Below are 12723 nucleotides of genomic sequence, written 5' to 3'. Positions count from 1 at the left end.
AAGAGAGAAGTAAGCAAAAACTACTGAATTTTCAGCTTCCATATCTAAGTAGACAACTCTATATGAAATTATAAGGTTTGTTTTCATCTAGTATCAAATTACATTATTGCATTAAATTATTTTAAAAAACAACAGGAAATCCATATGTCTAACAGATGGGCCTTGTGAAGAATAACGTCCCTTTATTTAACCTATCTGTATGTCACAGATGAAAAAAATAACACCATAGCATAAAGAACAAGTGTGACTTTATATCCTGGGAAGCCATCTTTTAAGGATAGACTTATCACTGTGAAGGAGAAATAGACTGAGGCCCTAGAGACTGACACTATCTATTTGTCAAAAGAACAATTACAATAGAAACAGTAGATTGACAAGCTTCCCCTCAGACTCTCTCAAAAATGCCCAAGCTTGATTCAGAGATAACATCTTTGAGAAGACACCTTACACAGATGTGTAAGATAAGTGGAGTCAACATTTCTCCAGAGGTGCTCATCAGCATCTCCACTGAGCATGGAGTCTAGACAGTGACCTACTCACCTGACTTATAAGTGGCTAGAAGCAGAGAGCTGTTTAGATAAGAATAAAGCCACGTTATCCTTAACTTAACCATGATCTGGCATAGTGATGTTATCACCACCTCTCACAGCAGTTTCCCGTGTTTTAATAAATTCCACAAAATTCTGGCATGTCATTGTTTGCTTCTGTCTTTGATCCCCGTTCTTGCTTCTTTGTTCAGACTTCCACAAAATTACTGCTAATTCTCCTTTCTCTTCCACCAATTGCCTTTGGTAAATGGTGTCAATCCCTATGTTAATAAGCCAAAAATATCTCATGAAGTAAACTCTGTCTAAGAGTGTGTAATTTGAAAAACAGCTGCTTCCTCAATAATTGGAAATGAGTGGGTAAAAACTATCCTAAGTAAATTGGAAATTTTAAAGCAAGCTTCACTGGACAAGGGCTGACTACAACAGTCTCAGTGCCATCAGTGGATGTCTTTGATAACTCTTAGAAGAGATGCACAGTTTCAGAAGACTTGAGGCAGGCAGATATAACATCCATTACAATAAATGAAAAAAAGGAGAAGAAAAAAAAACAACCACCACCTATCAGGAAATGCAAATTAGGTCTGCTAATTTTAAAGTTAATCTCAGGAAAGAAGGGATCGACTAATCAAACTATAGCTAAGTGCCTAGAAAGGAACAAGATTTGTGGAAACCACAGTGGATTTCGCAGTCTTTATGCTGAGTAATTCCCTTGTATCAGCACCTCTATTTGCTTTCGTCCAACTTCTGTTTACCTTCAGCTTTCAGGGCAGCGATAAGTCCCTCTCTAAATGCCTGGAAAGCAGACAGGACGTTGTGTTACTCTTAAAAACACCTTCAGCAAGAAGTGCATGGGACTACTTTTCACTTGTTGGAGTAGGGGTTGTTAGGGGGTTGGAGATTCATGATCCTTGAGGTCCCTTCCAACCCTGGCCATTCTGTGATTCTGTGATACAAACACATGCTACATCTCAGCACTTTTTGGCACAAGGCACAGTGCTGCACCTTTTTACCAGTGCTTTATATTTCACAAGAGGCTCAGCTTTCTCCAGCTGTGTTAAACTCAGCCTGAGGCTCACGACAAGGATAGATGCGGCACTGAGGGACGTGGTTAGATGGCACGGGGCTGATGGTTGGACCCGGTGATTTTAAGACGACACGATAAGATGGCGGCCAGGGGAGCTGACTACAATTCCCACACTGCCACACGACTGGTTGCCTTCACCCACACGGAGCCAATAAACATCAGTATTTCCCGGCGGGCGCGGCGGGCTGTGGCAGCGGTGCATGCTGGGAGTTGTAGGCGATTGGCCGGCGCGGGGGAAGAGAACGGCGCCTGCGCGGTGCGGGCAGCGGCGCGTGGCAGGAAGCGGAAGCGGAAGGGCAGGGGGCGGCCCGGCTCAGTCCTGACGTGTCCATCCCGGGCAGCCGCCGCAGCGCTCCGCGCTCCCGTCCCCGGCCGCCATGGGGAGTGAGTATTGGGGTGTCTGCTTGGGGCTGAGCTCTGTGCGGGTGTAGGGGCGGGCGGGGAGCCGTGCTGTCGGGGTGACGCTCTGCCCGAGCCCGCCGGAGCCCCGGGCTGCGCGCTCCCTCTGCGGCCAGGCCTCGTAGGGCGGGCGGGCTCCTTCCTCAGTTCTGGAGGCTCCTTCTGCCTTTCTTTTTCTTGAGTGAAATACTCGTTTCCTGGATGAAAGGAAGAGCCTTCTGAACAGCGTCTTGTTATCACAGCTGCCAGCCTCTCCTACAGCTTGGTTAAGGCATTGAAAGCACAACTAATGATTTGAGATGGAGCAGTTCTGTATGGGTTAGTCGTAAAGCGTTATGGGAGTGCTGCCTTCGGTATGGAAGTGGGCAGCCACCAGGAGTCTCAGTTCTGTATTGTCTCAGTCCTTCACATTCATCCGCAGATGCACGTGCAAGTCTGAGCCTGGCCTCGGGAAGTTCAGCATTAAGTTTAAAATCAGTTATGTGTGATTGTGGCCAGTGTGTGACTTTGCACATATTCCTATGTTGTGTGTGGTTGTTTTGTTGTTTGTTTTTGGTGTTTTTTTTTCCTAAAACTGAGGCAGCTTTGACTTTTCTGGTTGGGGACGTGTCCTTGTGATGTGGGGGAGGGTCATTGCAGGATGAGTTCTGTAAAGTGACTTGAAGTAGAACATTGTGTGTGTGGACACTGAGGAGGAGCTCTTGAGCTGTACGGCCTTAAGGCAACTGCTGATTTTAACCTATCTTCAGTGTTGTATTTTTTAAATATTGGTACTTGAGAAGTGTTATGAAATTCAGTTATGAAGACATACACGTGTGCAAAACAGCAGCAGATTTTCTGTGCTGCCAACCTGCTCATTAAAAGCAGAAGGCTCTCGATTTTTTTCTTTTTTGTTCTTCCTTGCTTTCAATCCATATTCTACTTACCTTTTCTGCATACCTCTGCATGAGAATTTAAAAAAAAAAATCAACTAGAAAAGGCAACTTTTTTCTTAAATGTGGCATTTAATTTTATTTGAGCTTTTCCCAGTGTTGTGTGTGTTTACTTTGTCTTTTAACTAATTCCCTTACAGTAAAATTTCTTGAAGTAATCAAGCCCTTTTGTGTTATCCTGCCTGAAATCCAGAAGCCAGAACGGAAGGTAAGTTAGTGAAATTTCATTCAGAAATTTATATTTGTGTAATATAAGATGCTTGGCACTGTAGGGAGAATGACGAAGGACACGTTTCTGTGGAAATGCTAGTACTATCTCTAACTTGCACAGACTTGGTTATTTGGATTAAAGGTTCAATAGAGATTTGGCTGCATGCAGTTCAGAAGGGATGAAAGTGAATTATTTTGTTCAGTATCTTACACTTTGTTCCTTCAGAAGAAAATAAAGTGCGCTGCAGTATATCAGTGTGAGAGTTTATTGGTTGACTAGACCTTGCTAAATTGGCAGCTTTATCTTCTTCAATGTGTTGTTTTGTTTTTCCTTTAGATTCAGTTTAAGGAAAAGGTACTATGGACAGCTATCACACTCTTCATCTTCTTAGTATGTTGTCAGGTATGCTTTTTTCTTCTTTTTAAGGTAGAATTAAGATGGTGAATGGGTATTATAAAGTCTCTAATTAAAAACTGTTTTCTTCTCTTGGTTGGATATTCAGATTCCCTTATTTGGCATAATGTCATCAGACTCAGCAGATCCATTCTACTGGATGAGAGTGATTCTGGCTTCTAATAGAGGTATGATCAGTCTTCCAAGAGAAAATGTTTGTAACATGGAAGAAAACATTTTCAAATTTGTTCTTAATTTGTGGTTCATTTTAATGAAATGGGAAGTGAAACAAAGAGGAAAAAGTAATTTTATCTAATGTAAAACAATATAAGTCAGTGTGGGATTGGAAAGGCATGCTTTCATGGACAAAATGGCTTTGTAGCTGGCTGCAGTCTATTCTCTGCAAAAATGAGGGAGCATTTTGTGAGAAAAAGAGCCTGGGGAGAAATAGTTCTAGCACTGCTGCTGGTGCAGGATTCTGTGTACTTTCCAAGCTATTTCAGTCATGCTGCAGCTGTATTTGCTTGTGCTCTGTTTTTCTGGATGATGTCGTTTAGTCTGCCTCACCAAAGATTTAAGTCTGTGATTGTTTTATTAACTTCAGTCTATGACAAAAGTTTTTAATGTAGATACAAATGAAGAATTGTGTGGTGATTATGTGAGTGCTTGGAGCACTCCTGAAAAATGTTTGGGCTTTTTGTTTGTAAATAAATAACGAAGTTACTGATGGTTGTCAAAGACAAAGCAAATTCCTACCTTGTCTTGTAAACAGGAAAGCTGTTTCCAACACCAAAAGTCTTTTCCAGCAAATGTGATTCTTAAGGTACTGAGAAGTACTGCATTACTTATTAAACCAACTTTAACAAGCTTCTGTTACTGTGGGAACCTCTTACGTGTGTGGATATTTGGAGCTCTGTGTCATCTCTGTATGAGGCAAGGGGTGGAAAGTCAAACTTGGAAAGAAGGTGCCGGTGTGCATCATACCCACACACCTCTGAGGGTCACTGTGCTTCCTGTGTCTGGCAGGTACATTGATGGAGCTGGGCATTTCCCCTATTGTCACTTCTGGGCTCATCATGCAGCTCTTGGCAGGTGCCAAGATCATTGAAGTTGGCGACACCCCAAAGGACAGAGCTCTATTCAACGGAGCACAGAAATGTAAGTAGCAGCTGATGCTAAATGCCACGGTAGGGTGATTTAGAATCTAACACTAACAACAGAATGTTGAAACTTGCTTTGGTCTCCGATGTTCAGTACAGGGTACGGACTTCTGTCATGCCATGTGTTGATGCTGTGCTACAGATGTTTCTTTCAGCAGCTTTACTGGCTGTTCTTTGGGTTGTTAGCATTCAGCTTCAGATAGGTTTGTAAAGGAAGAGTATCTGTGCAGCTGCCATTTGTACTGCAATCTCATCAAATAAATTAAGCAATGTTTTGGGACCCGTAGCTTGAATTATGTTGGGTGGTGTTTGTCTAAAAAAGGTAGTATCTGTGAAGATGTTAGTTGTAGTAGTTGTTACCTTACACTTTCAAGCATGGTTCTTTAGCAAGATGGGATAAATGGCTTTTAGAGAAATTTGACTATTCTCAAATGTGTGGCACCAAAGCTTTTTTACTGATTTGTTTATGGGAAAGAAAGAATCATAACTGAAGTGATGTCCTAACATCCTCAATTTTCAGTATTTATAGACATCTTCAGTAACTAAAAATACTTACTTCTAAATCTTTGTTTCTGAGGTCTGTGCATGTTTGATTTTCAGTGCTAGATTTCAGAGAGCAAACTTAACCTGCTCTTGAATGTTCTGGGAAGAAATACTTGAGTCACAACTTCTACAAAGATGTGACGTTTGTCTAATTGTCCAGGACATAAATCTTCAGAACAAATACATAATTGTGTTTTGTATTCTCCAGTGTTTGGAATGATCATTACCATCGGGCAGTCTATTGTCTATGTAATGACTGGAATGTATGGAGACCCATCTGAGATGGGCGCCGGTATCTGCTTGCTTATCACAATTCAGGTAATTTTACTCTTCCCTCCTTCTTTGTCCTCTGAAAGGGTCAAGGAAATCAGTGTTATGGATTCTCTCCTTACCCACATGCAGGGTAGAGATACCAGTGTATGCAGGGTATAGATATGCAGGGTAGAGATACCAGTGTGCTTGCTTTCCCATAATGGAATCTTCTAAAAGGAATTAATTTTTTTTAACAAAAAATAAAAAGGAATGTGAGTAATGCTCCTGTTTGTTTTTACTGTAGCTTTTTGTAGCTGGATTGATAGTTCTGCTCTTGGATGAGCTCCTGCAGAAAGGATACGGTCTCGGTTCTGGCATCTCTCTCTTCATTGCTACCAATATCTGTGAGACTATTGTGTGGAAGGCGTTCAGCCCCACCACGGTGAACACAGGACGAGGTAATGCTTGCATCAGAACTTCATGATTTTCTCATATGGAACATAAACACAGCAACTTCTTCCCATAGCCTTCTAAAATTCTGACTCTTTACATTCTTTTATAGAATAGTACAATGATCTCTTAAAGTAAAAAAGACCAGTTTCTAATCCTAAACTACAGTGTCTCCATAAAACTTGATAGGGATGACTGCTGTTGTATTGCAGCTGCTACCCAGCTTACTGACAAGTATCAGCTGTTTCTTTCTGTTCCTTGTCTTACTCTTTACTCCAAACCCCTTATTCTCCAAACCTGATAGGAGGCAATCATGTTGCTGATGTATACTAGTAAACTTAAATGAAGTAATTGCATTTTTTAAATTCAAACAGTAGCCAATGGCTGATCACAAATGATACTAGAAATGTTGTCTCCCTCATTTGAAAATAATTAAAAAACAAAACAAAACCTTTGTGTAAGTAATTTTGTGTCTCAGGAGATCAGTAAAGTTATCCCATTTGGTGCTTGGGTTGTGATTAGTTTCTAGTTTCATACAGGGGGGATTTCTGAATGTGCCCTTAATATGAAAAAGGATGGAAGTAATTCTGTTATGAGTCCTGTTCTGTAGAAGAATGCCTAATTGGACAAAGCACTGAAATTTAAAGATAAAGATATCATGCTTAAATTGATTATCTTTTTTTTCTTTTTCCACCCAAGGCATGGAATTTGAAGGTGCCATCATTGCTCTGTTTCATCTTCTGGCTACTCGTACAGACAAAGTCAGAGCTCTTCGTGAGGCCTTTTACCGTCAGAATCTCCCTAACCTCATGAATCTGATCGCCACCATCTTCGTGTTTGCGATTGTAATTTATTTCCAGGTCAGTTGGAATAAAGAGAGTTATTAAGCTGTCTCTATGGAAATAGATGTGTAATCTGCTTCCTTTTAAAGGAAGTGACATGCTTGCAAAAAAACGATTGCATGTTTATTTTCTGCTGTTGTCAAGGCCTGGCCCTTTCAGTTCATGAGCTGTGGTATGGGTTCATGCTGTCAAGTTATAACAAGGCACTTTTCTCTTTTGGAAATTTTTCAGGGTTTCAGAGTGGATCTTCCTATTAAATCTGCTCGCTACCGTGGCCAGTACAACACCTACCCAATCAAGTTGTTCTATACTTCAAACATTCCCATTATTCTTCAGTCTGCCCTGGTGTCAAACTTGTACGTCATCTCCCAGATGCTTTCTGCACGCTTCAGTGGGAACTTACTGGTTAGCCTGCTGGGCACTTGGTCTGTGAGTATTCCTTGTGATCTTACATACAGCACTGTAGGAGTGCCATTAACAGGTGTACTTGGAGACATGGTCTCCCTAAACATAAAGGCACATTTTTATGGCTGGTCACTGGGGTATGCTGAAGCTTCTCGATTAGTAATTTGTTAAATTGATGATGGTGTGTGAGACTTGCTGTAGATGTTGAATCTTCATTTAATTTTTAAAATTCTTTACTGTCCTAGGGGTTCTTACTGTTCCTTACTGTATTCCATTTCCACATTAGAAACTGCTTATGGTAGTGAAGTTGAGTCTTCGTATGCTTCTGTAAAGATAATGAAATACAGTGATGTAAAGGTGGGGTATAAACCCAGGATTAACTTTATGGCTGAGAAACGGCAAGAAAACTGGTGACTAATTGCTTCCTTTTTTGTAGGACACCTCAGCTGGAGGCCCTGCTCGTGCTTATCCTGTTGGTGGACTTTGTTATTATCTGTCACCTCCAGAATCCTTTTCTTCAGTGTTAGAAGACCCTGTCCATGCAGTTGTTTATATTGTGTTTATGTTGGGTTCCTGTGCTTTCTTCTCTAAAACATGGATTGAAGTCTCTGGCTCGTCTGCCAAAGATGTAAGTTTAAAATGATAAATGATATCTTGATTAAAAACAGCAGGTCTGTTGCAAGATAAACATACTGAGTTTTTCTTAAATTACTGTTAAGCTGGTGATCTTCACAGTAGTTTTTATCATTTGTGTAAGCAGTGATTTTGATTTTTGGATTAGAAAGAGCTTTAAAAAAATGATAACTGGGAAGAGTGAGGGCAAAATGAAACTTTTTACTTATTTATTTTTGCCCTCTTCTCTTTACTGCTTTTTTGAAAGCAGTGACAATAACAAAAGACATACAGGTGTTTTTTTTTTTGTTGGTATTAGGAAACTTCTGACACTGCTACATGAAATCTGATGAGTGTGAGGAAAGAGCAGGTAACACTCAAAGCTTTTAGTACCAAATCACAATTGCAGTGTGTACAGGGCAGTTGCCACTTAGGAACCTGCAGGTAAAACTTAAGTATCCATTTCTGGCATAAAGAGCTCATAGTTTGTTTTGAGGGAAGATTAACAAGAAGTTTTTATTTTTAACTTCAAAGATCTGAGATCTGAAAATGTAGTTCTGTGCATTAATGTATGTGTGGCTTCTTAAATTTCCATTTGCTCCAAGACATTTGATCTTGAGTAACTAATTCTCCAGTTGGAATTGGAAAACAAGATGGAAAATAGTTGTCATTGTGGTATATTTGTATTGTATGGTTTTTGGGCAGGAAATGAAGTTTGACAGCCATGTGGAATGGTTTAATCCATTCTTTAACAAATATGTGATAGTTGCATGGTGAGTTAACAGCATGAGCACTCATTTTGGGTTTGCATCTGGCTGCTTGCTGTCAGACGTGCAGGGAGGCACTTGCAGTCATTTATAGGTAGATTTTCTTTCAGAATAAATGGAGATACAGCTTGTAACACTTCAGCTTTTCTTCAGTATCAGGAAAGTATGCTGGTGTAAACAAGATCAAAAATAAAAATTGATAAACTATTACTTATGTATACATTCACAGTATACCAGTGGAAAACTGGTAGCTTAATCATCTGGAAGTACATTGAATGGGGTGACAGGCAGCTTTAGAAGCTCACCTATAAGAGTTTCAGTTCCTATCAGTAGTTAGTAGATATTAGCAGGACTCGATTGTAATCCCATCCACTTGCAGAAATACCATTTAAGAGTAGTGTTCCAAGAAGGGATCCTTTCTCAGCCATTTCCCTTCTAATACAGTCTCACAAATAGCTCAGCTGAATGTGGGAAACTGTTGGAATGCACACTTCATAAGATGGTTTTAACAACATCAACTAAACCCTAACCAGGAGAGAGTAGGGAGTTGGTGCTAAAACAGGAATTGTATTTAGTATGGGAACAGTAATGGTGTAACAGGAGTAGTATGTAGTGTGTGGGACAGCCACTGGTTTCCATGTTTTTGTCTTCTCAGTAGGACTGGAACTATCCAAGAGGCTTTGCATAATTGACAGTATGGAGAATTGCCTCTGACTGCAGTCTGGATTATCCCAAGTTAAAATACTGGCTGTTTTTAAGTCAGATGAACAATGTAAAAATAAAACACGAAAAAACCCCATAACTCGCTGAAATGCCTTGCTGTGGTTTCCCATAGTGCTAGATTCTGTGGACTTGGCTAATAGTACTAACCTAACTTAACTGCTTTTTATTCAATGCAGGTTGCCAAACAGTTGAAAGAACAGCAAATGGTAATGCGAGGCCACAGAGAAACTTCAATGGTACATGAACTAAACAGGTGAGCCATGCCCTTCACGAGTTGCTTATGCAAAGTATGGGAGAACACATTGTAAACTTTGCTTAGACTGACATTTTCTGGACCCTAATGCATGGCTATTCTTTAAGCTTCAGTGTTCTGTGCATGGGCACGGAGCACTGCCTCTCATTAGTAGCTGGACTTGCACAGCAGGATGTTGTTGCCTTGCAGTTAGAAAACATGCTTGAACTCCAGAGCTTTTATTTTCTTGTTTTATTTTTCCTTATGTCAACATTTATAGGGAAGTTAGCAATGAAGATGGAAGTATACTATACTTCAAACTGACGAACAGCATTTTAAGATTGTTCCTATGTCCTAAGAGTACTGTTTTCTATGTCCTCCTTTCTAAAATTAGCAGCTACTTTAAGTCCAGTAGAGGCAAGCAGAGACTGATCTCTAGAAGAATCGTTACGTGAATATTATTGCAACTTTAGATTTCAATCATCTGCAAATGTCTTGAAGATCTAATACTCATTAACATATGCTTAATTACCTGGTAGACTGAAATGCCTTCTCAGCTCGTCTTTTTTCTTTCCATTCAGGCTGGGTTTTCTTTCCTTACCTGGTGTACTGGTCCTAGTGTACAACCCTTCTCTTGGATTAGTGGACCTATACCAGAAGAGAGTATGCTACCATGGTTTACATTATAACCATCTGTGTTGTCATTTTTCTCAGTGGGACTGGCTTTCTAGGGAACACCCATCTCCTCAATTTAAATACATTCCATGGTTCCCATACAGTGATAATCCTATTACATTTACCATAATCCTGAGCAAATTCTAATAGTACCTTTTGTATTCACACCTTGTTTTACAGGTACATTCCTACAGCTGCTGCATTTGGTGGCCTCTGCATTGGTGCCCTCTCTGTGCTGGCAGATTTCCTTGGGGCAATCGGGTCTGGAACTGGAATCTTGCTGGCTGTCACCATCATTTATCAGTACTTTGAAATATTTGTAAAGGAACAGAGTGAAGTTGGCAGTATGGGAGCTCTTCTTTTCTAAACCTAGCTTCTCATGGACCCAGGAGAGAAGGGAACAGCACTCTCTAAAGTATCCAGATGTGAAGAAGTAATGTAAACTTGATAATGTCATTCTATAGGAACACATCTTTTAATAATATTTCCGAAGCGCATTTCCTTATGTTCAAACTTTTCTAGCATACTGTTTGCATTTTATAAATTACTGGGGGAAAATGTGCACAGTTTTTTTAATGAAAATTGTTTCTTAATTATGTGTTAGGAGAATCAGCTTTCTGAATTGGATTTAGTTCAATGACTCTTGAATTTTTTTTATCCCCTCTAAAAATTAGTAAACCTGAAACCCTTTACAGGTTTTAATAACTGTGGGTAGGGTTGAATGTTTGGAAGGGTTTTTTCCCTTTTTTTTTTTTGTCAGCTCCATTGCAGTAGTAGTGAGTAAAAATCTCTCCCCCTAATGCTTGAGTTCCATAACTACAATTGTAAGCACAAAGTTTAATACGTTCGGTTTTGTGATGTATTTTTGTTCAAATATGGCAGATTTGGGAGGCAGTTGCTTCTTTTCACTCTAAATAGCAACTCTAATTCCAAATGTATTGTAATTACTGAGCTGGACCTTGACAGATCTCAAATATTGACTTGAGGCTTGTCAAGGTTTGGTAAGAGAATGAAGTGTTCTTTCCCATCACTCTTCTCTGTAAGCAGAAAACTCAGGTCAGTTGAGATTGTGCCAGCAGCTGTGCCTAAGGAATATGGCACCTTTGAAACTTGGTATTATGACAGCTTTGTAAAAACCTTTTAGTTAGATCTCTTTGCCATTAGCTCTAGTACTTCTAGTTCTGATGCTGAAAGAAATACGTGTTATGGAAACTCAGATGCAGATCTGCTTGTATCCTTTCCTAAGGGTATGTTTCATCAGTTTTAAAAATTCTGGTCTTACAGTTATCAGGATGTTACCTGATTATGTCTACATATCTGGTGAATTTTGAGTCATGCTCATACAAAGGAGTGTGAAAAGAATGTCTTTTTTCCTAGAATTCTTGTATTTAGTTGTAGATATGAGACCCTTGTCAAGTAACTCTTAGTCATGCAGAGGAGGCTTTTCCATCATATAATTGTGTTGACCTGAATGGTGCACTGAAAAGTACTTCTACAGAAGGTATTGGGACCCCTTTTTTTCTACCATCATATCTTCAAAATAGAGAAGTTACAGTAAAAGGCTTAATTTTCCATTTAAATTGTCAGTACTAATTAGGTGCCTAGGACCAAATGCAGATATCTGTACGGGTTTTGTAAATCTTGTTGCAGTCAGTATTGGACAACGTGGAAACCAGAATTAGAAGTTGTGATGTTGGGATGTTTCTCTACACGGCTTCACCATGCCTCGTGTGCATTTGTGCATGTTGTGCCAGTGTGTGACTTACTGCTTCTGCTCAGAGTGATGGGACTCGTACATTCCCAAGAAACACAGATGACATCCAGAGGCCCTTGTTAATGTACTGAGCTCAAATACCAAATGCATGAGAATTCTGCAAACTCAGAATGAAATACACCTGTCTGTAAAAGCGAAGACCTCGGGGAAACGATCACAAAGGGGAAAACGAACAAAAGGATTGGGATAAAGCATCTGAAATGCTCACTGCCAGCTGTTCACTGTTGATTCACACTACTTTGTCACTTTCCTGTTTGTTTTTTTTATAAAGTACAGTCATGCCACGCTGTGATTTTTGATGTGAAATCAGGGACAGTTAAAAGTGACTGACTGGAGAGGGAGGGAGTATGGTGTGGTTCTTTTTCTTTGGGAATTTTTTGGTCGGTTTTCCAAGAAGTCCAATGTGATATTTTTTTCCTTTTTATTATTTGTAATAAAAAGGACTCAACTTCTGGATGTGCAGTTCTGGCTGGGCTGGACCTGGACATATATTTTTGACCATATCATCCGTTTTCACTGGTTGCTGTTTCGGCCACCAGCTCCCGAGTGTCTGAGCAGCACTTGTTCTATGCATCTGTATTTTTGTTGTCCAGTACTGGAGTCTTTGTTATTGAGCAGCTGTGTCCTGGGAGCGGGACCTGCTGGTCATACAGTGGGTGTTCACAGAACAATGCCTAAACAATCTGCTTTATAACGAAATAAAGTACATCTTTGGAGCTAA

The 12723-nt window shown here is 40.0% G+C and overlaps 1 protein-coding gene across 1 annotated transcript; it reads left to right on the top strand.

The window, feature by feature from the left end:
- Positions 1–1896: 1896 nt before the first annotated feature.
- Positions 1897–12723, top strand: SEC61A1 (SEC61 translocon alpha 1 subunit). Its single transcript, XM_010718530.3, has 12 exons — positions 1897–2016; positions 3104–3171; positions 3511–3576; positions 3677–3755; positions 4594–4725; positions 5479–5588; positions 5827–5980; positions 6672–6832; positions 7046–7243; positions 7656–7847; positions 9498–9574; positions 10409–12723. The coding sequence occupies exons 1-12, from the start codon at positions 2010–2012 to the stop codon at positions 10593–10595; spliced, it is 1431 nt and encodes a 476-aa protein (XP_010716832.1). The 5' UTR covers positions 1897–2009; the 3' UTR covers positions 10596–12723.

Source organism: Meleagris gallopavo, chromosome 14 (genome assembly GCF_000146605.3).
Source record: "Meleagris gallopavo isolate NT-WF06-2002-E0010 breed Aviagen turkey brand Nicholas breeding stock chromosome 14, Turkey_5.1, whole genome shotgun sequence".
In the NCBI taxonomy this organism is placed as follows: domain Eukaryota; kingdom Metazoa; phylum Chordata; class Aves; order Galliformes; family Phasianidae; genus Meleagris; species Meleagris gallopavo.
This window is presented reverse-complemented; position numbering and strand designations above follow the sequence as displayed.